The 27940-nt window shown below is 38.6% G+C and overlaps 1 protein-coding gene across 2 annotated transcripts in view; it reads left to right on the top strand.

Moving 5' to 3' along the window:
- Positions 1 to 27940, top strand: part of NIPAL2 (NIPA like domain containing 2) — a 120662-nt gene that overhangs the window by 78521 nt on the left and 14201 nt on the right. For both annotated transcript variants that reach the window (XM_037802905.1, XM_037802906.1), the window contains one exon: positions 7968 to 8064. In XM_037802905.1, coding sequence (XP_037658833.1) covers positions 7968 to 8064 — 97 coding nt within the window. The remainder of the gene's footprint in view (positions 1 to 7967; positions 8065 to 27940) is intronic.

Below are 27940 nucleotides of genomic sequence, written 5' to 3'. Positions count from 1 at the left end.
TTTAAAAGTATGACATAGACATTTGCAGGACCATGTTTATTGGCAAACTTTGCTCTAAGTGTAAGTTGAGATATATAGGAACTGGCCAGTAAACTATTATGTAAGGGACAGCTCCTAATCTGTGTGACAAGAATTCTATCATACCATCTCAGATAATCTCTGATATGTAGTCCTGACCACTGCAATACAGATAGTCGTAGGTCTTTTTCCATCATAGTCTCCTTCTTTACTCCTTTCTCTAACCCTATAAATATATTTAGCTTTTTCTGGTTATTTTTTTCTTTTTAGTAATTCTTCCTACATCACACACCTTTTGATAAACTGTTCTATTTCTCTTCTTTCACTCATTATCAAAAATTTATTCATATAGTCTCCTTTTGCTGACCCCCTCCACTTTCTCATCTCCCCTTCACCCCTCACTCACTACAATCTTGTAAAAGCCTCCCCACTAACTTCCAGTTGTCCCAATTCCTCTTGAATGTTGTGCAGCATTTACCCCATGGCCCATCTGCTACTCCTTGAACCTCTCTCTTCCTTGACTTCCTGGCTGTGGTCCCCCTGTTTCTCCTCTTCCTCATGGAATGGTCCATCACAGGCTCTTGGTGGACACCTCCTTCTCCTCTCCCAGCTCCTCCTATCTCCTTATGCTACATACTCTGATGTTCTAGGGTGATCACATTGCCTACACCCACATTGTCCTTTATAATGACTTCCAAATCCAGACCTGCATCTACTTCCCAGGCCTCTCCTGAGCCCCAGAGCTATGTCTTCATCCCAGCCTGTATGTCCCATAGGGTCCTCAAATTTAACACATCAAAAACTGATTTCAATGTCTTCTCTCACAAACTCCCCTCTCTGATATTCTTTATGTCACCCTCCCAATTTGGAAATTATACCTGACTGTTCTAACACCCACATCCCATCTGAATTTTTAGTCTCTTGTACTTGACCCCTCTGCTGCATTCCTACTGCCATTGCATTAATTCAGTCCTTCATCATCTCGTTTGACATATGCCAGCAGCCTCTTAAGGAGTCCGTTAACCCTTCTGCCCACCATTAACGCTGCTGCAGCAAATATCCTTCTAAAAAGCAAATCTGATCAGTTAGGCCACTCCCCTAGCCATATATCAGTGCCATTGTGTTTGTCTGCTGTCCCTCTGCCAACAAAGCCCCCTACCTCCCTTGACCCACATCTTCAACTCCTTACAACCTTCCTGCAAACTCTCCCTCATGGACATGGTTCTGGTATGAATTCTTCTGTGAAGATATTGCTGGGTTGGGTGCTCCATTCTCAGAGCTTCCCACAGCCCCAGGCACATTATGTTGTAATTATTTATTTACTTGTCTGTTTTGTTCCAGTAGATGGTGCTCTTTTTCAAGATGAGAACTAATGTTCATCAATCAATCAATCAGCCAGTCAGTAATAATGCCCTGCCTATTTAAGAACCTGCTCCTTATATATTATGGCCCTGACCTCTGTTTTCATGGACATTATTCCTACTTGTTCTTTTGCCATGCCCTACCTCTTCCCATTACTCCTGCCCTCCATCAGCCTTTAGGATTGGACTTCCCAATTCAGATTAGCCTTCCTCAGATCTGCCATACTTCGGGCCTCCCTCCCCGCACCTTCCCCATTGTATCTTCCTACTTAATCCTCCATACCTAGTCCCTTAACTGTCACTGCTTTCATTGATCAAAATATAAGCACTAGAAGGAGTTTTAATCTCTGTGATTTACTTTTGTTCTTTATACTTTGTTGAATATTTCATGATAGCCTAGACTTGGAAGTCCTACCATAACATCATTACTCTTTGCCTACAGGCAAAACAAATTCTTTATCCAATAAGAAGAGAGTCACATAGCCTGTGACCAGAAAATTAATAGCCTGAGTTGAATCCTTTGGAGATTAAAGATGCATCAAGACTTACTTCCTAGAATAAACAGCATTGTTTGATGATGATGTAACCTGCATTTTTTTATCCCCAGAGAAAACATTTTAAAAGAACAAAACTACATTTTGTTAAACCTTGTATTTAATAAACCTCATATTTCTATACAAAATACTCTTAAATTAATCACATCCTGCCATTTCCTGGTCAAATGACTGAATTTATTTATTCATTTGTTTATTTATTAACTCATTCATTCAACTGATCACTCACCCAGATTATAGAGAGGAATTTCTGGGGCAGAAATTTTTATAAAAATATATACCTCTACTACAGTCCTGAGAGAGACCTATATTCCCATAAAATTATATTAAGATAATGAAAGTATATTTGAAAGTAAATGCCATGGAAGAAATGTAAATAATTCTGGGTATTTATAAGAAGCATAAAATAAACCTTCAATAAAGTTACGTTTGAATAACACTATTGGTATTGGATTCTAGGGGAAATTGATCTGTATTATCTTAGTTTGGAATTTAATCCATTGTATGGTTACATCGCCAAAGCCTCAAGATGTGATCAATCATATACTAAGATCTTGAGCTGAAGTTTGGTTTAAATCTGTTAAACATCTAAGTAATTAATATTTAATCCTTGGATGTGGCAGATTCTGTGCTTTCTCTGCAAACTATGACTGTAAAGATTGTAATTACAGTAATCGAGTCTATTCTTTGAAGTATCATTCATCTGTACCGTACATTTACATCAAGTACAATTCAGTGCCTGAACTGTTTTCAAATGCCTAATAAAATGAAAAATATTTAAGTCTGACAAATTTTATATTATTCAGAAGTAGGATTGTAAAATTGTGCTATAGACTCGCACTTGTCTTAAGTGTTTACTCTCCCAGGTGGATGTCTGTTTTACCTTTAAGGCTTACACTAAGTGGAAGCCTCACAGAAACAAGGCCCAGGGTTTTATCCTCAGATATGGTATTCTTTTTGTAGGAGGAGGATTTGAGAAGCATCTGCAGGCTGGAGAGAATGAAATGCCCTTTACTACCCCCTTCCCCCCAACTAAAACAGCTTTGCCCAACCTGCATTCCACAATGGGCAGTCCCACCTTGTACTCTGCCAAAAATAAACACAAGTGGGTTTTCAAGGTCAAACAAGTTTGGGGAAATGTTGTAGAGCATGGCCTCTGAGAAGTTCATCATCTCTGTTAGCATGTTAAAAGCTGAGAGAAGGCCTTTAGGAAAGAGACGGATTTAATTTTGTTAATCCAGCAAGCCCCACGTTTATGTTGAGTAATACCTATTAACACCTCAGGGGACCAGCGGGCTGCAGAACCCACTTTAGGAAATGCAGCCCTAAACCTCAGTTACTTCATGTTCTTTGGCAGCCTTGCTCAGGGCTGTTTTGCCCACCCAGATTTTCCAACAGACGATTCAAAGGAAATCTGTCTTGAACATAAAATCCTTCAGAAAGCAATCTGCATGGTTGTCATTTTCTCTCTGCTGGACAAAAAATTAAATCAGCCGAAGCAGAGGCTGAGCCTGTTGTTTACTGTAATTCAGTACGCCAAAGCTGATTATTTAGTCAGCCTTTCTGGCAGTTGCTTCAAAAACCACCATCATCAGGTGTGAAGAACCTGAAGGGAGAAAACTTGATTATCCAGGAGCATAGTAACCTTTCGGACAGTTAGAGCTCGCCTTTAGGTCACAACTGGTAATTTATTAAATGAACTGGGTCTGTAGAAAAATAACTGAATCTTTGAGAAAAACACGGTTCCCTTGGATGTCTGGAGGTAGTATGGATGTCTGGAGGCTAGTTCCAATGGGGTCCTGCCTTTGGTTCATTGTTCCCTCCTCCCATTGGATAGAAATGATAAAGGAACATTGAAAAGGAGGATCAAGAATAAAAATGCCATTGCATATGACTAATTTAAATTGTATAAAATGTTCTTGAATGTGTGAAATATGCATTTAACATTTAGCATTTTTAAAGCTGCTGTACATTGAAGAAGTAAAGCTTTGGAGAAAGAATAGTAAATGAGGATGGAAAAGAAAAAAAGTAAGAAAGAGGCGAATGTGGAGCACATCAGAGACATAAAACTCCTGCTGGCTTTGTTATAAGACATTGATGTCTACTGCATGATGTTCACTTGCTTGATTGTCTGAATGCAAACAGCATTTGTAGGTCTGCGCCAGGAGACACTTCGGCAGTAGCCAACACTTCCGAAATGCTCACCGCACCCAGAGCCCTGTGTTGGCGCCAAGGACATTCTGTTGGCTACCCGCACAACAGCCAGAGGCAGGGAGCATTGTTCTCCTTTGCATCTGACAGATGGGGAAACCAAGGCTTAGGAAGGTTCAGTAACTTGTCCGAGTTCACATAAATACTGCGTGTCAGGGCCAGAGTTTGAAACCAGGCAGCCCAGCTCCCAGGGCACACATTCCAGTTCACTTCACTGGACTTCCCTCCATGCAGAATTAGAAAATGCTGACCTCCAAGGACCAAATCTTTGTCCAAAGTTGGCTTTGTAGAGAACCTTGCAGAGCACATTCTTTTGGACAAAGAAGCCATGTCAAAGGCTATGCTTGGAGGAAAGTATTTGGCAGGAGAAGATGGGATGAACCCCAGCTCAGATTTTGGTACCTGAAGTGGGATGTCCAGTGGGAAAATAGTGTATATTTCTTTTGTTACTTCATCCCATTGACTACCAGTCCCCATTTTACCACTGAAAACAGAGTCATTAGTGCCTTTGAATTTAGGTAGAGAAACCATTCCAGAAAACTCAGACTCAATTGAGAAAATTCATCCTGAGTATTCCATTCCCCTGGAAACACTTCAGGTACCAAAATCTGAATTAGTTTTCTATTACATCCATAACAAATTGCCACAAACTTAGTAGCTTAAAGCAATGCAAATTTATTCTACTGTTTTGTAGGTGCCAGGTCCAACACAGGTCTCACTGGGTTAAAATCAAGGTGCCGGCAGTGTTGCCTTCCTTGCTAGAGGTTCTGAGAGAAAATCTGCCTGCTTGCTTTTTCCAGCTTCTAAAAGCCACCAGCATTCCCTGCTTGGGTCTTTCTCATATTTCATCTCTCTGACCACAGGAAGATTCTCTGCTTTTAAGGACCCATCTGTTTATCCAGGACAGTCTTCCCACCTTGAGGTCCTTAACCTTCATCACATCTGCAAAGCCCCTTTGGCCGTGTACAGTACATATTCCCAAATTTCGAGGATTAGGACGTGGACATCTTTGGAGGGGTGCATTATTCTGCCTACCTGAACTGCATCACTTAACCTCTCTGTGCCTTGGTTTCCTCATCTGTAAAATGGGGACAATAGAAGAGCCCACCTCCTAGGGCGGTGAGGATGCCAAGCCCTGAGGACAGTGCAGGCACCTGGGAAGCATGCAGTAATGCTGTTATTCTCCATGCCTCTGAGATAGCAATCAGCAAAACAGCCTCCTCTACAGAAACCATGACTTCTTTAATATTGATATTTTCAGAGAGATAAAAATATTGCTGGGAAAAATTTACAGTAATTCATGCTGCTCAAGTATTTTATTCCTGGGAGCTGTGTGACCTCTTGCCACAAGACCGAACCCAGGGCAACTACTGTCATTCTGTGAATAATGTTTTATTCATCTGAAGCTGCAGAAATAAAACTTGCAAAAAAAGTCATACATGGTTTTTAGAACTGATAACAACTACCCTCTGCCCCAAATTCCCGAAAATTAATAATCGGCATGCTAAACAAACACACTGTTGCTGCTGCATGGTGTTTGCAATTATATCACCTGAAAAATGGAAGCCTGTGATTGAAGGGAGGACAAGCCCAGAGGGATAATTCTGTTAATGATTGATGAGTTGTACAGAGACTGGGAAGCCCAACGTTTTGATGGCAGTTTTAGGGAAGGCAAAGTGAGGAGTTTAAATAGGTTTTGTAGCACTACTTGATTAAATTAAATGATTGGCAATTAAATCCTATAAGGAAAAGTTAAAATAATTGGTTTAATTTGCCCAGGTGGAGAAAAGCCTAAGGGATGATTTAATCCTGTGTATTAGAGGAAAGGATCTTTAAGTGAGGAAGATCTGGTCTTGCTGCTTTCCTTGGGCACAGAGGATCAAAGAAAAAAGCAAGCAAACAAACAAAACCTTACATCGTAACAGTAGAGATTTAAGTAGAATTCAAGAGGGCTCCATAAGAAAAATGCAATCCTGGAAGGAAAAATTAGTAGTGATACTTTTACTTGCCTAACGTCAGGAAAGTAAACATTCTTATCTGTGATTTCGGTTCAGAGATCTGTCACTTCTGAAAATACTAATACCTTGGTTTCAGGTTCTTTTAAAGGATGAAAAGAAAGGAAGAACAAAAAATGAAACTGAGAACTCAAAATTACACTAAAGTCTTCTTACGGATAGGAAAATTTCAGCATTCGGTCAAGTAATAGTTATTGTACTCTCAATTTATTAGACTCAGGTTTTCTGGGTAAATTGTTCATAATAAATTTGAGGTGTAATTTACTCATAAATTCCATAAATACTTACTGAGTGGGCAACTGTGTACCAGGCATTGTAGACAGAGAATTAAAAAGGACCAATAAGGTCCTGCTCTAAGAGACTTACTTCTAGTGAGGAAGATAGACAAGAAACCCATAAACACATGAACAAGAAATGTAACAATGATGGTGAAACACTCCACAGTGGTCAGAAGTCAGGATGTGATGGGATGACTGGGTTGCTCTTTTAGATCAGAGAGAGGGAAGCTCTTTCAGAGGAGGTGATTTTAAGCTGATGGCTGAGTAACTAGAAGGGGCATTGTGCTAAGATCAGGAAAGAGTCTTCCAGGCAGAGCAAACACTTGTGGACAGGCCCAAAGGCAGATGGCAATCTAAGGACGGCAAAGAACTGGAAAAGGCCATGGTGTCTGGTGCAGAGTGTACCATTCCGAGGCAACTGGTACAAAATGAGATCCAAGAAGGCAGTGGAGGCTTTTGTAATCTGGATTTTATTCTAAATGTGATGGGAAATATAGAAGATTTAAGCAAAGGCATGACTGGATCTAATTTATATTTTTACTACATTTATTCTCATGGATGAAACTCACAAACGAAATGCAGAAAGAAGAAAGGAAGCAAGTCAAAACAAGCATGATTCCACTTATATAAAGTCCGAAAATATGCATAAATAAACAGGGTATTGTTTAGGGATAAAATGTGGTAAATGTGATCAAATATAAAGAAAGTGAACGATAAACACAAAATTCAGTATAGTGGTTCCTGGGGAAGTGGTAAGAGGAAGGGAATGCAGTTGGGGAGGGGCACACAGGAACCTTAAAGGTTCTATTTCTTAAGTTGGGTAGAAGGCACATGGTACTTCTCATATTGTTATAAATACCTTATATCATGTATAGTCTTCTCTACTAATGAAATGTTTCATTATCCAAATTGCGTTTTTAAACCAGTTCCTCTGGCTGCTGAATGACTGGGTTGTAGAGAGGCAAGTGTAAAATCAAAGAGAAAAATGAGATGCTTTTGCAGTAGTCCACAGAGTTGAGGGTAGGGCTTCAGGGGAAGGGAAAAACTTTTGGCTTGTGCAACAGGGTACGGGATGATGCCATTTACTAAGGAGGCGAAGGCCCCAGGAGGAGCAGGTTGGGAAGGTGGGAAGTCAAGAGTTCATGTGCCCATATTATTGCCCATATTAGTGTGATAGGTCTATTAAACATGCATACGGAAACGTCTAGTAGACAGTCAGATATATGCGACTGGAGTTCTAGGAGTCAGGACTGGAGACCCAGATTTGGGCACCACTGGTCTACAGGTGGTGTTAGAGCTCTGCGTCTGGGCGACTGGGGCTCCTTATCTTGTTCTTATATATTTATAATTGTCCTTAGGAACCTCAGTCACCCTAAACCGGCATGTGAAAACTGCTGCAAAATCAAAAATAGAAGTGTGAAACCTACAATTTCTGTGATAAAAAAGAAAAAAAATTAGAAGTATGGCATTTTAAAGACTTTGTATGGAATAATTTATGCTTTACTCTTTTTTCATCTTTTTAATTTCTAGATTTTAGAAATACTAATCTTCTGCATTCTCCTGTATTTCCATAAAAGAAAAGGAATGAAGCACATTGTGATTCTCTTAACCCTGGTGGCCCTTCTTGGTAAGACATATTTTGTTTTCTTATTCTCTAATCTGGCCATGCTAAGTCATAAAAGAGATAGGAAGGGAAATACTTGAGCATTTTTTCTTTCTCACCATTTCCATTTTCAACACTGATCTATAGCAGAGAAACCAAGTCTAAATTATACAAATTATATTTTACCAACCGATTATTGCAACTGACATATGTTTGATTCTTTTGAAAATATACTTACGGATTTTTGCTTCTTGATAATCTTTATTTGAATGCTGACAGTTTGAGAATTTTAAAAAAAGGAACAAGCTAATAAACCCAGTTGAAACTTTCATGTCAGGAATTAGTTAGCAAGAACTAGCCTGTTTATATTTTTTTTTTTTAAATAACAATTTTAAAGTCTGGCTAATATGAAACATAAATGTAAGCAGTAACATTTTCTTACATCCCGTATTTCTATCATTCATTATTGACCCACCTTTACTTTTTATTTGCAGAGGCACCTTGTAAGTATTTGAAAACCTATGGTTAAATAAGCCCAACTCTACATATTTTGATGTTCTCTCTATATATTTCTCTCTCTCTCTAACAAACACACACATACCCCAATACCAACACAGGAGCTCTCTCTAATCATTTGGGATATTTATTTATAATTCTTCCTTTGTCTCTTCTTTGCTATCAAGTATTATTTATTATGACTTTGTGGGTTTGATGGACAGCCCTTGAGAGGCTGTTCAGTTCCTCTTGGTATTGGGGCAGCCACCAGCTCCTACGTGAATGGCACACTGGAGTTTTCTTTTCTCCATCTCACCAACTCGTTATTTCATTTGGATCAGAATATTTGTGTTTGGGATAGTTACTCAGAGAAACAAATTTACTCTATTCCATACACAGGTATGCTGTTGATCAAGAGAACAGGAAAGGAACTTTGTATTTGTTTCCTTCCGACTTACCAAGTTGAGAGAACAAAAGCAAACAGCAAAGAGAGAAAGTGTTCATTATGTAAGAAAATACTGAAAATAAAGGAAATTTTAATGGGAAAGTAAGATAACAGAATTAAGGTCATACATATCAGTTATGACCATAAATGTTACCAGCATAAATTTACCTAGTAAAATAGAAATATTCTCAAATTAGACTTGAGAAAAATTCTTAAATTCTTATTCTCTTCTGATACCTCATCCTCCCAACCCCAGACCTGCCATGATTAGCAACTAAATATTAATACAGGGGGCCTCCAGGACCCTCTTCCAGTAGAGCTAGGGCCAACATCCTTTCCTACCAGCTAGTCCTCTGGCTGGTTTTGAAACATTTTGGCTACATACGTAAAATTCATCTGAAACAAAGTAACTCAGGTTGAAAGTAAAAGAAAGCAGGGGATCATGATATTACTAAATTAAAATCAAGGCAAAAAGGATTAAATGAGACAAAAAGGGATAGTTTACACTGATAAAAGGAGTACAATCTTATAAGAACATAATATCTAATATGCAGTGGAAAATCTGCAGAAAATGCAAAACTAAAACAGAAATATAAGAGGAGTAGGAAACTTCTCTCAGCTCATGCAAGATAACTAGACAGAAAAATATGTAAAGATAGATGATCAGAATCCTTAAGTTTGCTCTGGTAACTAATATTGAAGTCTTCCTGAACTAGAGAATACACCTTTCATGTACTGCTGTAACATTTACAAAACATTTCAGATCACAGTGAAATAAAACCACAAAATAATAACAGAAATCAATAAAACCCCACCTCCTGCAAATGTTAACACTGTCTCTTAAACTATTGCTGGGCCAAAGCAGACATGAAGGATTCCTTGAAACATATATATTTTAAATTATTACAAAAACATTTGATACTAAAACCTTTAGTTTATGACTAAAGCTGTTGTCAGAAGAAAAGTCATACTTTTAACTATAAGTCAATTAAGCAGTCAACTCAAGAAATTAAAAAATAACACCTGAGGCTGAGGGAAGCAGAAAGGAACAATTAATAACAACAAAGGCAAAATTAATGAAATAGAAAAACAATGGATTGGTAAATAAATCCAAGAATCAATTCTTTAAAAAAAAAAAAAAAACTAATAAAATAGATCTTCCATAAGAAAAAAACAAGGAGAAATTATAAATTCTCCAAATTAGAAATCAGATATATACATTATGCAAATAAATTTTAAAACTTGAATAGATCACTGTTGTTGTTTTTTTTTAAAGAAAAATAATGAGAGGAAATTGTTAAAGACCTACATCCTAAAAAAGAATCAGGCCTAGACAGTTTCAAAGGTAATGCCTGCAAATCTTTAAGGAATAGATTATTCTGATGTTGTTGAAAATATTTGAGGACATAAAGAAGGAAACTTTCAAACTTTTTTTTACCTATTCAGTATTATACTGAATAGGTATAATACTGATCCCAAATCTGGAAAAGATGGCACAAATAAAGAAAACTATGAACTAATTTCACTACTGAATACTGATGCAAAAATTGTAAATAAAATATTAGCAGATAGATCCAGAATAAATGCATCATGATCTCGTGGTCATAATGAAACCAGTTCTTTTCTTTATAATGCTAATAACAATTTGTAATTACACATTCTACTTATATATTTATATATTGCTATAAGCTTGTCTTCCTTGCCAGATTAGTTCCATGAGGGCACAGACCATGTCTGTTTTATTTGCACTCTGTATATTTTACCTAGAACTGAGCACAATGAACACACAAATAAATATTTGAATTAATTAACTAATTAGTTAATAATCAGAATGAAAGGAAGGTTCTTTAAGGAATCCATTAATATAGTTCATCATGTTAATGAGCCAGAGGAGAAATATATAATTATCTCGAGATACTGAGAACACATTTTAAAGTCTAATATCATTCCTAATTTTTAAAAAAATTGAAATAAAGCAGGAAGAGAAGGATATTTGTCTGTTGGAAACATATTACCCTTAAACCAAAAGTTGAAGCATATCTGATGATGATCTACTAAAAACATTCTCATTACAGTAAGAAATGAAAAAAAGATGACCAGTCTTCACTTTTATACTCATCTGTGCTGTTTGAGCATTTTATAACCTCATTAATGACTTTTACAAGATAAAAATATTATGAAAATTATGTAGTGGGTTTGAAAAATATTTATAGGTGCTATATTAAATAAGAAAAGTGGCACACAAAATTGTACCCACCTTACTGTGGTTAAAAGCATGCTAGAAGTCTGGACTCCTGAAGACAATTATATAATAATGTAGATTACAAGGGGTGACAGTGTGATTGTGAAGACCTTGTGGATCACACCCCCTTTATCTAGTGTATGGATGAGTAGGAAAATGGGGATAAAAACTAAAGGACAAATGGGGTGGGATGGGGGGGATGATTTGGGTGTTCTTTCTTCACTTTTATTTTTTATTCTTGTTCTGGTTCTTTTTGATGTAAGGAAAATGTTCAGAGATAGATTGTGGTAATGAACGCATAACTATGTTATCATATTGTGGACAGTGGATTGTATACCATGGATGATTGTATGACGTGTGAATGTATTTCAATAAAACTGAATTTAATTTAAAAAAAAAAAGCATGCTAGAGGCAAAAACTGGAAATGAATGTGAGGAAATGGGAATATATGTGAATTTTTTCCCTTTACTTTATTGTTGCTATAGTATTGTTTGTGTGATAAATAAAAAAAAAATGGAACTAAAACAGAAAATAGAAAGCTGTGGGCGGACAGGAAGAAATAAATCTGGCTTCTACTGAGTGCAAGAAGATATCCCTTGCCTGTGATCTCCTTTCTTAAAGGAATCTGAGGGTGCACAGCACGGTCCTTTCAGTTGATCAGGAAGCTGGGAAAGCCAAGAAATTCTTCTCTATCCTTAGAACATTCTACTTGCCAAAGTAAAATTAGTAAATAAAATATTTATGGCTCTAATAAGGAGACATCAATGACAATGTAGGAAAATCCTTGAAAGGAGCTAATGATGAAAACCTAAGAATAAACTGAGTGCTAAAATTTAAAAACGGCTCAGCTTATGTTAGGAAAAAATTATGCTGTTACAATGATGAAAGCAGTATATTTTATTGTTGAGAATTAAGAAAATAATTAAGAAAGTTACACAAATCCATGCACTTGAGTACTGTCACATAATACTGATGGTAGTGTGACTAGTGCTTTCTAGAAGGCAGTTTGCCAGTATATTTCAGAAGCCTTAGCAGTGGCCATTGACCCAGTGATTTTCCTTTAGGTGATATTCCTAAGGAAATAGGCAGAGTGCTAAGGAAAGTCTTATTTACAAGGATATTCTTCATAGCCTCATTTTTAAAAATAAAAATTGGTCGGGCAAGATGGCAGCATAGAGAGGAGTAGAAGCTAAGTAGTCCCCCTGGAACAACTACAAAAAACCAGAAACAACTAGTAAATAATCCAGAATAACTGCGGGGGGATAAACGAGACCATTCATTCATCATACACCAACCTGAATTGGGAGGAATGCCCGAGAACACAGCATAAAATCTGTAAGTAAAACCTGCGGAACCAGGTCGGGAGACCCCCTCCCCCATAGCCCAAGCTGCGGAGCTGCCTGGTGCCACAGAGAAGCTCTCTCCCAGCAAGCGAATACAGCTCAGCTGAGCTCCAACTGGGGTTTTAAGTAGCGAGTGTGAACTGCTCACTACAGGTACGCAGCCCCAAAAAACAGACAGAGGCTTTGGGTGACGACTGACCTGGGAGAGCCGGAGGGTCGCCTTGGACTGGGTCTGAAGGGGACTGTGTTTCTTTTTTGGCTCAGTGGAGAAAGCCCCAGTCATTTTCAGTTTCCAGGGCTGTGACTCTGGGAAGGGTGGAGACACGACAAGCAGAGAGCGAGACCATTGAAATGCTAATGACCTCCACCTGAGGGGTCTGTCTTCTCTAGGAGGAAAGGGGTGGGGCCCTTTCCATTCAGAACCAGACCCCAGAGCCTGAGGGAACACGGCCATACCTCCTCACACCAGTCAAGAATTATAGGCTAATAGGCTTCACCTGCTGGGCAGAAAAGCACAGTGACCCAAGGCATCAAAGGGTGGAGCAATTTTCTAAGACACACCCTCAGGGAAACCAGATGCTGAATATTTCTTCCCTCTGGGACCTGAGCCTGTTCTGGTCTGGGAAAACCTGATTTGGATAACCAAGGAAACCATGCCTAGACAACAGAAAATTACAACCTACACTAAGAAAAACAAAGTTATTGCCCAGTCAAAGGAACAAACGTACACTTCAACTGAGATACAGGAATTTAAACAACTAACGCTAAATCAGTTCAAAAAGTTTAGAAAAGATATTGCAAAAGAGATAGAGGCTGTAAAGGAAGCACTGGACATGTATACGGCAGAAATCAAAAGTTCAACAAACCTACTAGTAGAATCTATGGAAATGAAAGGCACAACACAAGAGATGAAAGACACAATGGAAATATACAACAGCAGATCTCAAGAGGCAGAAGAAAACACTCAGGAACTGGAGAACAAAACACCTGAAAGCCTACACGCAAAGGAGCAGATGGAGAAAAGAATGAAAAAATATGAGCAACTTCTCTGGGAACTCAAGGATGAAACAAAGTACAATAATGTACATATCATTGGTGTCCCAGAGGAGAAGAGAAGGGAAAGGGGGCAGAAGCAATAATAGAGGAAATAATTAATGAAAATTTCCCATCTCTTATGAAAGACATAAAATTACAGATCCAAGAAGCGCAGCGTACTCCAAACAGAAGAGATATGAATAGGCCTACGCCAAGACACTTAATAATCAGATTATCAAATGTCAAAGACAAAGAGAGAATCCTGAAAGCAGCAAGAGAAAAGCAATCCATTACATACAAAGGAAGCTTAATAAGACTATGTGCGGATCTCTCAGCAGAAACCATGGAGGCAAGAAGGAAGTGGTGTGATATATTTAAGATACTGAAAGAGAAAAACCACCAACCAAGAATCCTGTATCCAGCAAAGCTGTCCTTCAAATATGAGGGAGAGCTCAAAATATTTTCTGACAAACAGACAATGAGAGACTTTGTGAACAAGACACCTGCCCTACAGGAAATACTAAAGGGAGCACTACAGGGTGATAGAAGACAGGAGTGTGTGGTTTGGAACACAATTTTGGGAGATAGTAGCACAACAATATGAGCCGCCAGCCTCTTCCTCGTGAAGAAGTAAATCAAATCCATGAGGACTGCAAACACATGGGACTCCTAATTGGCAGAGGTGGCATTTTTTTCTCAGACATTCCGCATTGCTCCCCCAATGTGCATCACTAAACCAGAAGTTGATTTTGCAGTGGAAGTATTTCATTCTGCCTTAATCCAACACATGGAAAGAAGAGCCAAATAAAATTTTAAAAAATAAAAAACCACAAACCTAAAAAAAAAATAAAAATAAAAATAAAATAAAAATAAAAATTAATTTTATTGAGCTATTGTACCAGTTTGAATATATTGTGTCCCCCAAACGCCATTGTCTTTGATGTAATCTTGTGTGGGCAGACATTATCAGTGTTGATTAGATCGTAATTCTTTGGGTGTTTCTTTGGAATGCGCCCCACCCAGCTATGGGTGATGACTCTGGATAATTTCCATGGAGGTGTTGCTCCGCCCATTCGTGGTGGGACTAAGTTGATCAGTGGAACCATACAAATGAGCTGACATAATGGAAGGAATGCAGTGCAGCTGTAAGTGGTGTTCTGGCGAAGAGCTACAGCCAAGAGGGACACTTTGAAGAAAGCACAGGAGCTGCAGATGAGAGACAGTTTGAAGATGGCCGTTGAAAGCAGACTCTTGCTCTGGAGAAGCTAAGAGAGGACAGTTACCCCAAGTGCAACTAAGAGTGACATTTTTGAGAAACTGCAGCCTCGAGAGGAACGTCCTGGGAGACAGCCATTTTGAAACCAGAACTTTGGAGCAGACACCAGCCACATGCCTTCCCAGCTAACAGACGTTTTCCAGACACCATTGGCCATCCTCCAGCGAAGGTACCTGATTGCTGACGTGTTACCTTGGACACTTTATGGGCTTAAGACTGTAACTGTGTAACCAAATAAACCCCCTTTTATAAAAGCCAATCCATCTCTGGTGTTTTGCATTCCGGCAGCATTAGCAAACTAGAACAGATATATTCGCATCCATACAATCCATTCAAAGTATACAATCAGTGGCTTTTAGTATAATCACAGAGTTGTGCATTCATCACTGCAATCAATTTTAGAACATTTTCATTACTCCTAAAAGCAAAAACCCATACCTCTTAGCAGTCACCTCTCAGTCCTGCTACCCTTCCCCAGCCCTACATAACCACTAATCTAATTCTGTTTCTATAGATGTATTTATATTTTTATTTTATACAAATGGAATCATACAGTATGTAGTACTTTGTGTCTGGTTTCTTTCACTTAGCATATTTTTTAATTGTTATTTTTGTAATTGGAGAAGTTATAGGTTTACACAAAAGTCATGTAAAAAATACAACATTCCCATATACCCCTGTGTTGTTGACACTTTGCATTGGTGTGATACCTTTGTTACAACTGATGAAAGAATATTAAAATATTACTGTTAACTATAGTCTATAGTTTGTATTAGGTGTATTTTTCCCATATACCACCCTATTGTTAACACCTTGTAATGGTGATGTATATCTGTTATAATTCTTGAAAGAGCAGTCTTATATTTGTACTATTAGCCACAGTCTTTGTCCACAGTAGGGTTCACTGTGTTACAGAGTCACCATGTTTTATCCTCTTTAAGTTTCCTTCTACCCAGAACTTCACTCTTTCAATCACATTCACAGACATAATTCAGCACTGTTAATTACACTCAAAATACTGTGCTACCATCCCCACTATTCATTTCCAAACATCTACAATCAACCTAATTAGAAATTCTGCACTATTAAAGCATCAGCTCCCCATTCCATATCCCCCATTCTATCTTTTGGTAACATATATCCAATTTCTAAGTCTATGAGTTTGCTTATTATAATTAGTTTGTATCAGTGAGATCATACAATATTTGTCCTTTTATGCCTGGCTCATTTCACTCAACATGTCTTCAAGGTTCATCCATTTTTGTTGCATGCATCAGGACTTCATTCCTTATTCCAGCTGAATAATATTCCATTGTATGTATAGACCACATTTTGTTTATCTATTCATCTGTTGATGAGCACTTAGGTTGTTTGCATCTTTGGGCAGCTGTGAACAATGCTGCTGTGAACATTAGTGTGCAAATGTCTGTTTGAGTCCCTGCTTTCAGTTCCTCTGGGTATATACCTAGTGGCAGGATTGCTGGATCATGTGGCAATTCTATACTTATTGAGACTTGTTTTGTGACCCATCATGTGGTCTATCTTGGAGAATGATTCATGAGCAATTGAGAGGAATGTATATCCTGCTGTTTGGGGTGCAATGTTCTGTTTTTTATCTGTGAGGTCATATTATACAAGTTATCAGTTTCCTTATTGATCCTCTGTCTAGATGTTATCTATTGATGAGAGTAGTGTATGGAAGTCTCCAACTATTAATGTAGAGATGTCTATATTTCCCCCTTCAGTTTTTCCAATGTTTGCCTCATGTATTTTGAGGCACCCTGGTTAGGTGCTTATATATTTATGATTGTTATTTCTTCTTGGTGGATTGCCCCTTTTATTAATATATATTGTCCTTTTTTGTCTCTTGTAACAGTTTTGCATTTAAAGACTATTTTGTCTGACATTAGTATAGCTACCCCAGTAATTTTTTGGCTACCATTTGCATGGAATATCTTTTTCTGTCCTTTCACTTTATTTTTTTTTTTTTAATCATCATTTTATTGAGATATATTCACATACCACGCAGTCATACAAAACAAATTGTACTTTCGATTGTTTACAGTACCATTACATAGTTGTACATTCATCACCTAAATCAATCCCTGACACCTTCATTAGCACACACACAAAAATAACAAGAATAATAATTAGAGTGAAAAAGAGCAATTGAAGTAAAAAAGAACACTGGGTACCTTTGTCTGTTTGTTTGCTTCCCCTACTTTTCTACACATCCATCCATAAACTAGACAAAGTGGAGTTTGGTCCTTATGGCATTCCCAATCCCACTGTCACCCCTCATAAGCTACATTTTTATACAACTGTCTTCGAGATTCATGGGTTCTGGGTTGTAGTTTAATAGTTTCAGGTATCCACCACCAGCTACCCCAATTCTTTAGAACCTAAAAAAGGTTGTCTAAAGTGTGCGTAAGAGTGCCCACCAGAGTGATCTCTCGGCTCGTTTTGGAATCTCTCTGCCACTGAAGCTTATTTCATTTCCTTTCACATCCCCCTTTTGGTCAAGAAGATGTTCTCCATCCCACGATGCCGGGTCTACATTCCTCCCCGGGAGTCATATTCCACGTTGCCAGGGAGATTCACTTCCCTGGGTGTCTGATCCCACGTAGTGGGGAGGGCAGTCATTTCACCTTTCAAGTTGGCTTAGCCAGAGAGAGAGGGCCACATCTGAGCAACAAAGAGGCATTCAGGAGGAGACTCTTAGGCACAAATACAGGGAGGCCTAGCCTCTCCTTTGCAGCAACCGTCTTCCCAAGGGTAAAACTTATGGTAGAGGGCGCAACCCATCAAACCACCAGTCCCCTATGTCTGTGGTCATGTTAGCAACCATGGAGGTGGGGTAGGCGAATACCCCTGCATTCTCCACAGGCTCCTCAAGGGGGCACTACATCTTTTTTTTTTTTTTTCCTTGTTTGTCTTTTTTCTTTTTTTTTTTTTTTTTTTTAACTTTCCCTTCTTTTTTAAATCAACTGTATGAAAAAAAAAAGTTAAAAAGAAAACAAACATACAATAAAAGAACATTTCAAAGAGACCATAACAAGGGAGTAAGAAAAAGACAACTAACCTAAGATAACTGCTTAACTTCCAACATGTTCCTACTTTACCCCAAGAAAGTTACATAATATAGCAACATTTCAGTGAACTTGTTCCTACTACATCCATCAGAAATTAACAGACCATAGTCATTTCTGGGCATCCCCAGAACGTTAAATAGCTTATCTGTTCTTCTTGGATTATTGTTCCCCCTTCCTTAATTGCTCTCTACTGCTAGTTCCCCTACATTCTACATTATAAACCATTTGTTTTACATTTTTCAAAGTTCACATTAGTGGTAGCATATAATATTTCTCTTTTTGTGCCTGGCTTATTTCGCTCAGCATTATGTCTTCAAGGTTCATCCATGTTGTCATATGTTTCACCAGATCGTTCCTTCTTACTGCCGTGTAGTATTCCATCGTGTGTATATACCACATTTTATTTATCCACTCATCTGTTGAAGGACATTTGGGTTGTTTCCATCTCTTGGCAATTGTGAATAATGCTGCTATGAACATTGGCGTGCAGATATCTGTTCGTGTCACTGCTTTCCGATCTTCCGGGTATATACCGAGAAGTGCAATCGCTGAATCGAATGGTAGCTCTATATCTAGTTTTCTAAGGAACTGCCAGACTGACTTCCAGAGTGGCTGAACCATTATACAGTCCCACCAACAATGAATAAGAGTTCCAATTTCTCCACATCCCCTCCAGCATTTGTAGTTTCCTGTTTGTTTAATGGCAGCCATTCTAACCGGTGTTAGATGGTATCTCATTGTGGTCTTAATTTGCATCTCTCTAATAGCTAGTGAAGCTGAACATTTTTTCATGTGTTTCTTGGCCATTTGTATTTCCTCTTCAGAGAACTGTCTTTTCATATCTTTTGCCCATTTTATAATTGGGCTGTCTGTACTATTGTCATTGAGTTGTAGGATTTCTTTGTATATGCAAGATATCAGTCTTTTGTCAGATACATGGTTTCCAAAAATTTTTTCCCATTGAGTTGGCTGCCTCTTTACCTTTTTGAGAAATTCCTTTGAGGTGCAGAAACTTCTAAGCTTGAGGAGTTCCCATTTATCTATTTTCTCTTTTGTTGCTTGTGCTTTGGGTGTAAAGTCTAGGAAGTGGCCTCCTAATACAAGGTCTTGAAGATGTTTTCCTACATTATCTTCTAGGAGTTTTATGGTACTTTCTTTTATATTGAGATCTTTGGTCCATTTTGAGTTAATTTTTGTGTAGGGGGTGAGGTAGGGGTCCTCTTTCATTCTTTTGGATATGGATATCCAACTCTCCCAGCCCCATTTGTTGAAAAGACCATTATGGCTCAGTTCGGTGACTTTGGGGGCCTTATCAAAGATCAGTCGGCCATAGATCTGAGGGTCTATCTCTGAATTCTCAATTCGATTCCATTGATCTATATGTCTATCTTTGTGCCAGTACCATGCTGTTTTGGCAACTGTGGCTTTATAATAAGCTTCAAAGTCAGGGAGTGTAAGTCCTCCCACTTCGTTTTTCTTTTTTAGAGTGTCTTTAGCAATTCGAGGCATCTTCCCTTTCCAAATAAATTTGATAACTAGCTTTTCCAAGTCTGCAAAGTAGGTTGTTGGAATTTTGATTGGGATTGCATTGAATCTGTAGATGAGTTTGGGTAGAATTGACATCTTAATGACATTTAGCCTTCCTATCCATGAACATGGAATATTTTTCCATCTTTTAAGGTCCCCTTCTATTTCTTTTAGTAGAGTTATGTAGTTTTCTTTGTATAGGTCTTTTACATCTTTGGTTAAGTTTATTCCTAGGTACTTGATTTTTTTAGTTGCTATTGAAAATGGTATCTTTTTCTTGAGTGTCTCTTCAGTTTGTTCATTTCTAGCATATAGAAACATTACTGACTTATGTGCATTAATCTTGTATCCCGCTACTTTGCTAAATTTGTTTATTAGCTCTAGTAGGTGTATCGTTGATTTCTCAGGGTTTTCTAGATATAAGATCATATCATCTGCAAACAATGACAGTTTTACTTCTTCTTTTCCAATTTGGATGCCTTTTATTTCTTTGTCTTGCCGGATTGCCCTGGCTAGCACTTCCAGCACAATGTTGAATAACAGTGGTGACAGCGGGCATCCTTGTCTTGTTCCTGATCTTAGAGGGAAGGCTTTCAGTCTCTCACCATTGAGTACTATGCTGGCTGTGGGTTTTTCATATATGCTCTTTATCATGTTGAGGAAGTTTCCTTCAATTCCTACCTTTTGAAGTGTTTTTATCAAAAAGGGATGTTGGATTTTGTCAAATGCTTTTTCAGCATCTATTGAGATGATCAATTGATTTTTCCCTTTCGAGTTTTTAATGTGTTGTAATACATTGATTGTTTTTCTTATGTTGAACCATCCTTGCATGCCTGGAATGAACCCCACTTGGTCATGGTGTATGATTTTTTTAATGTGTCTTTGGATTCGATTTGCAAGTATTTTGTTGAGGATTTTTGCATCTATATTCATTAGGGAGATTGGCCGGTAGTTTTCCTTTTTTGTAGCATCTTTGCCTGGATTTGGTATTAGATTGATGTTAGCTTAATAAAATGAGTTAGGTAGTGTTCCATTTTTTTCAATGTTTTGAAAGAGTTTGAGTAAGATTGGTGTCAGTTCTTTCTGGAAAGTTTGGTAGAATTCCCCTGTGAAGCCATCTGGCCCTGGGCATTTATTTGTGGGAAGATTTTTGATGACTGATTGGATCTCTTTGCTTGTGATGGGTTGGTTGAGGTCTTCTATTTCTTCTCTGGTCAGTCTAGGTTGTTCATATGTTTCCAGGAAATTGTCCATTTCTTCTACATTATCCAGTTTGTTGCCATACAGTTGTTCATAATATCCTCTTATAATTTTTTTAATTTCTTCAGGATCTGCAGTTATGTCACCTTTTTCATTCATTATTTTGTTTATATGGGTCTTCTCTCTTTTTGATTTTGTCAGTCTAGCTAGGGGCTTGTCAATCTTGTTGATCTTCTCAAAGAACCAACTTTTGGTGATATTTATCCTTTCTATTGTTTTTTTGTTCTCTATGTCATTTATTTCTGCTTTAATCCTTGTTATTTCTTTTCTTGTACTTGGTTTAGGATTGGTTTGCTGTTCATTTTCTAGCTTCTTCAGTTGATCCATTAGTTCTTTGATTTTGGCTCTTTCTTCCTTTTTAATATATGCGTTTAGTGCTATAAATTTCCCCCTTAGCACTGCTTTTGCTGCATCCCATAGGTTTTGGTATGTTGTGTTCTCATTTTCATTCGTCTCTATATATTTAGCAATTTCTTTTGCTATTTCTTCTTTAACCCACTGATTGTTTAGGAGTGTGTTGTTTAACCTCCAGGTATTTGTGAATTTTCTAAGTCTCTGATGGTTATTGACTTCTAATTGTATTCCATTGTGGTCAGAGAATGTGCTTTGAATAATTTCAATCTTTTTAAATTTATTGAGGCTTGTTTTATGTCCCAGCATATGATCTATTCTGGAGAAAGTTCCGTGAGCACTAGAAAAGTATGTGTATCCTGGTGATTTGGGATGTAATGTCCTGTAGATGTCTGTTAAATCTAATTCATTTATCAGATTGTTTAGGTTTTCAATTTCCTTATTGGTCTTCTGTCTGGTTGATCTATCTATAGGAGAGAGTGATGTGTTGAAGTCTCCCACAATTATTGTGGAAACATCAATTGCTTCCTTTAGTTTTGCCAATGTTTCTCTCATGTATTTTGTGGCACCTTGATTGGGTGCATAGACATTTACGATTGTTATTTCTTCTTGCTGAATTGCCCCTTTTATTAGTATGTAGTGGCCTTCTTTGTCTCTCAAAACATCCCTGCATTTGAAGTCTATTTTATCTGAGATTAATATTGCTACACCTGCTTTCTTTTGGCTGTAGCTTGCATGAAATATTTTTTTCCATCCTTTCACTTTCAGTTTCTTTGTGTCCCTGTGTCTAAGATGAGTCTCTTGTATGCAACATATTGATGGTTCATTTTTTTTGATCCATTCTGCGAATCTATATCTTTTAATTGGGGAGTTTAATCCATTTACATTCAACGTTAAAACCGTGAAGGCATTTCTTGAATCGGCCATCTTATCCTTTGGATTATGTTTGCCATATTTTTCCCTCTCTCTATTAATATCCTTTATTGTACCCATACCGAATCTCTTTAGTACTGAACCTTTCTCCAGGTCTCTCTGTCCTGTCTTTGTTTCTCTGTCTGTAGGGCTCCCTTTAGTATCTCCAGTAGGGCAGGTCTCTTGTTAGCAAATTCTCTCAGCATTTCTTTGTCTGTGAAAAATTTAAGCTCTCCCTCAAATTTGAAGGAGAGCTTTGCTGGATAAAGTATTCTTGGCTGGAAATTCCTCTCACTCAGAATTTTAAATATATCGTGCCACTGCCTTCTCGCCTCCATGGTGGCTGCTGAGTAGTCACTACTTAGTCTTATGCTGTTTCCTTTGTATGCGGTGAATTGCTTTTCTCTTGCTGCTTTCAGAACTTGCTCCTTCTCTTCTATGTTTGACAGTGTGATCAGTATATGTCTCGGAGTGGGTTTTTTTTGGATTTATTCTATTTGGAGTTCGCTGAGCATTTATGATTTGTGTATTTATGTTGTTTAGGAGATTTGGGAAGTTTTCCCCAACAATTTCTTTGAATACTCTTCCTAGACCTTTACCCTTTTCTTCCCCTTCTGGGACACCAATGAGTCTTATATTCGGACGTTTCATATTATCTATCATATCCCTGAGGTCCATTTCGAGTTTTTCAATTTTTTTCCCCATTCTTTCTTTTATGCTTTCATTTTCCATTCTGTCATCTTCCAGGTCACTGATTCGTTGTTCAACTTCCTCTAGTCTTGTACTATGAGTGTCCAGAATCTTTTTAATTTGGTCAACAGTTTCTTTAATTTCCGTAAGATCATCCATTTTTTTATTTAGTCTTGCAATGTCTTCTTTATGCTCTTCTAGGGTCTTCTTGATTTCCTTCATATCCCGTACTAGGGTCTCATTGTTCATCTTTAGTTCTTTGAGTAGCTGCTCTAGGTGCTGTGTCTCTTCTGGTCTTTTGATTTGGGTGCTTGGGCTTGGGTTATCCATATCGTCTGGTTTTTTCATATGCTTTATAATTTTCTGTTGTTTTTGGCCTCGTGGCATTTGCTGAACTTGATAGGGTTCTTTTAGGGTTTGTAGACCAGTTGAAGTCCTTATCTCTAATTTATCAGATCTACAGCTTCGTGGAGTACACTTTCTCTAACTAACCAGCAGGTGGCGTCCACGAGCCACCTGTTCTCCACAAGCCAGATCTCCCCTGCTTAGCCTTTTTGGTGAGTGGGGGAGTGAGTCTTGTGGGGCCCAATTGGTGTACCAAGCTTGCGTGTGTAGTTGGTGTTGCCTGCCCTGTATGTGGGGCGTGTTTCTGGGCAGTCGGGGAGGGGGGGTGGCCCTAACAATCAAATCTCCCTGATTATCCTAGAGTTTTAAAGCTGCTGCAATAGTCTAATCCTTCAGTTCAGTCCTGCCACAGTTTGTCTCTGCCACTGACCCACAAGTCTTTGGTATTGGCGTATGGCTCCTGAGACTTGCAAGTGGGCCCCTCTTCCAGGCTGTGCACCCCGGGTCCTCTGTTGAGGGATGACTGTGCTATGTCACAGGTGAGTGCCGTCCCCCCAGGGCAGTTCTGGGCTGCTGGGCTGTGTTGGGAGGCTCCCAGTCTGCTCAAATGATGGCTGAATGGGGCTCTGTTAATTCACACTGCTCCCCCTTCCCAGCTCTGGGACATTCAGCTGAGGTTGCAGGGAAGGCTGATGTCCACGCCCAGTTTTGTGGTGTGTGCCTGTTATTTGAAGCACTTCCGTCACACTGGGTTGTCTGGGGCAGCTCTGGGCTATGGGGCTGGCGATGGGCAGGAGTGTTTCCTGTCCACCAGGATGGTGGCTGTGAGCGGACACCCCCCTTTTCTTGGGAAGTTGTGTTGTTTAGTGAATTTTCTCAGCCACTGGATTATTGCCTTTTGTCTCAGAGCTCTCTTAGTTCTGCTCTTGACTTGACGTGCCCAAATTTCAATTCTTTGAAGCTTTCTGTATTGAGGTTCTTAGAGTGATTGTTTTAGAAAAAGCAAAAAGGATTTAAAAAAAAAAAAAAAAAAAAAAACGGCCCTCCTCAGAGATCTAATGGGTTATTGAAATGCTAATAGACAAAGCAACCAGGGCCATTAAGGAAAGGTGCACAGGGCAGAGAGATCAGCTTTGCTTCGGGATTTGAATATGCGCCTCAAGGCCTGATCTCCGCCCTTCCCCTTTCTGTGTTCACCAGAACTCCAAAAATCCTCTGCTTTTATTTTGGAGTTTTTCGTGTTGTTTTTTTTCTATGCCTGTCTCCTCTCTGCTGGGCTGGCTGCTCTCAGAGTCTCTGGTGTCTGGTCTCAGTCTATCTATGGTTGGAGTTTGAATCAGTAGAATGAGTTTCCGATAAGAGCAGCCACTGCAATTCTCCCTTCTCCTTCCCGGAGCTGACAGCCCCTCCTCCCCCGGGACTGAGCCTGGCAGGGAGGGGCGCGGGTCCCCTGGCCGCAAAAACTTACAGATTTCGCTGATCTCAGCAGTTCCACGTTTTCATGAGTGTTGTATGAAGTATGCCCAAAGACAGATTGCTCTGTGGTGTCCAGTCCACGCAGTTCCTGGCTTTTTACCTACTTTCCTGGAGGAGTAACTAAAACATACAGCTCACCAGTCTGCCATCTTGCCCCGCCTCTAGCTGTCCTTTCACTTTAAACCTATTTGTGTCTTGGGTCTAAGGGGAGTCTGTTATAGAGAACATATAGATGAATCTTACTTCTTTATCCATCATGCCAATCTGAGTCTTTTGATTGGGGAGTTTAATCCACTAACAATCAATGTTGTTACTGTAAATGCAAAACTTTACCACCATTTCATCCTTTGGCATATATATACATATATATATATATATATATATATATATTTTTTTTTTTTTTACATATATATATATTTTTTTTTTTTTTTTTACTGAGATTGTTCACATACTATACAATGATCCAAAGATCCAAAGTGTACAATCAATTGCCCATGGTACCATCATACAACTGTGCATCCATCAACACAATTATTTTTTTTCAATTTTTAGAACATTTTCATTACTCCAGAAAAGAAATAAAAACAAGAAAAGGAAACTCAAATCCTCCCATACCCCTAACCACACCCCCCTCCATTATTGATTAATAGTTTCGGTGTAGTATATTTGTTACTGTTGATGAAAAAATGTTAAAATACTACTACCTGTAGTATATAGTTTGCAATAGGGATATATTTTTTTTCCTATATGCCCCTCTATTATTAACTTCTAGTTATAGTGTCATACATTTATTCTAGTTTGTGAGAGAGATTTCTAATATTTGTATAGTTAATCATGGACATTGTCCACCACAAGATTCACTGTTTTATACATTCAATTCCAACTTTCCTTCTGGTGACATATGTGACTCTGAGCTTACCCTTTCCACCACCTTCATACACCTTTCAGCCTGTTAGTTATTCTCACAACATGCTACCATCACCATTTAAGTTCACCCTAGTTGAACATTCTGCTCATAATAAGCAACCACTCCCCATTGTTTAGCCTCATTCTATGTCCTGGTAGCTTGTATTTCATGTATATGAGTTTACATATTATAATTAGTTCATATCAGTGAGAGCCTACAATATTTGTCCTTATGTGTCTGTCTTATTTCACTCAATATAATGCCCTCAAGGTTTCTTCATCAACTCCTTTCTTTTAAGATGGTTTTGTTTGCACACCATACATTCTGTCCTAAGTAAACAATTGCTGGTTCCCTGTATAGTCACATACTTATGTATTCAGCACCATCGCTGCTATCTGTATAAGGACATCTCCATTTCTTCCATAAAAAAAGGAGGAAGAGTCAAAGAAGACAGAGAGACAAAAGAAAAAGAAAAGAGAGAGAGAGAGAGAAAAAAAACAAAAATAAACCAAAACTTGACCACTAGAAAGCAACAAAAGGAAAGACAGCATTAACCTAAAGAAGAATAAAGAGTCAGACAACATCACCAATGCCAAGAGTCCCATCCCCTTCCCTTATTCCCCCCCACCACCATATGCATTTAGCTGTGTTATGTTAAAGGACGTGTAATACAATGTTTCTGTATATTATAGTCTCTAGTTTGCATTGATTGTATTTCCCCCCCAATCTCACCCTATTTTTAACACCTTACAGTGCTGACATTCATTTGTTCTACCTCATGTAAAAACATAATGGTACGTTTTATTACAATCATTGAGCACCCTAGGTTTCCCTGAGTTATACAGTCCCAGTCTTTATCCTTCGTCTTTTGTTCTGGTGTCCCACATGGTCCCAACCTTCCTCTTTCAACCATACTCACAGTCATCTTTGTTCAGTGTACTTACATTGCTGTGCTACTATCTCCCAAAATTGTGTTCCAAATCTCTCACTCCTGTCTTTTCCTTTCTGTCTGCAGTGCTTCCTTTAGTGTTTCCTGTAGAGCAGGTATCTTGTTCATAAACTTGGTCATTGTCTGTTTGTCAGAGAATATTTTAAGCTCTCCCCCATATTGGAAGGATAGTTTTGCCAGATATAGGATTCTTGGTTGGTATTTTCTTGGTCAGTATCTTAAATATATCACCCCACTTCCTTCTTGCCTCCATGATTTTTATTGAGAAATCCACACATAGTCTTATCAAGCTTCCTTTGTATGTGATGGATCGCTTTTCTCTTGCTGCTTTCAGGATTCTTTTTATCTTTGACATTTGATAATCTGATTATTAAGTGTCTTGGCATAGGCCTATTCAGATCTATTCTGTTTGGAGTATGCTGCACTTCTTGAATCTGCAATTTTATATCTTTCATAAGAGATGGGAAATTTTCATTGATTATTTCCTCTATTATTGCTTCTGCCCCATTCTAGTTTGCTAATGCTGCCAGAATGCAAAACACCAGAGATGGATTGGCTTTTATAAAAGGGGGGTTATTTGGTTACACAGTTACAGTCTTAAGGCCTTGAAGTGTCCAAGGTAACACATCAACAATCGGTTACCTTCACTGGAGGATGGCCAATGGCATCTGGAAAGCCTGTTAGCTGGAAAGGCACGTGGCCGGCGTCTGCTCCAAGTTCTGGTTTCAAATGACTTTCTCCCAGGACATTCCTCTGTAGGCTTCAGCTCCTCAAAAATGTCACTCTTAGTTGCACTTTGGGTATTTGTCCTCTCTTAGCTTCTCCAGAGCAAGAGTCTGCTGTCAACAGCCGTCTTCAAACTGTCTCTCATCTGTAGCTCCTGTGCTTTCTTCAAAGTGCCCCTACTTTCCGTAGCTCCTCTTCAAAATGAAAAGATTTTGGTACCAGGAGTGGGATGCTGGTGCTGCTGTGTTTGCAAATACCAAACATGTTAGAATGGCTTTTTAAATGGATAAGGGGAAGATTCTGGAAGAACTGTGAAGAGCTTGATAGAAAAGGCCTAAACTGCTTTGAAGAGACTGTTTGTGGAAATGTGTACTCTAAAGATACTTCTGATGAGGCCTTGAGCAGAAATGATGAATGTGTTGTGTACTGGAAGAAAGGCAATCCTTCTTTTAAAGTGGCAGAGAATTTGGCAAAATTGAGCCCTGGTGTCAGATGGAGGGAAGAATTTGAAAGTGACAACCTGGAATACTTAGCTGAGGAGATATCCAGACTACATGTGGAGGATGTACCCTGGCTTTTTGCAGCTTATAGTAAAATGCAGGTGGAAAGAGATAAACTTAGAACTGAACTCTTGGGTTCAAAGAAACCAGAAGCTGATGGCTTGGAAAATTATGGGCTTCCAGGGGGTGGAATCCCAGAAGCTACAGCTCAATGTGAGGATGTAACCAAACATGGAACCCAGCCGCCATTTCAGTACAAGCCAAGGTTGGAAAAGGAGTTAAGCAGAAAGGATTTATGGAAAGTCCTATTGTCTGATGGCTTTGACCC

The sequence above is a fragment of the Choloepus didactylus genome, chromosome 14, assembly GCF_015220235.1.
Source record: "Choloepus didactylus isolate mChoDid1 chromosome 14, mChoDid1.pri, whole genome shotgun sequence".
NCBI lineage: Eukaryota > Metazoa > Chordata > Mammalia > Pilosa > Megalonychidae > Choloepus > Choloepus didactylus.
The sequence above is the reverse complement of the archived record's forward strand: the minus strand, read 5'-3'. Positions and strand labels throughout refer to the sequence as shown.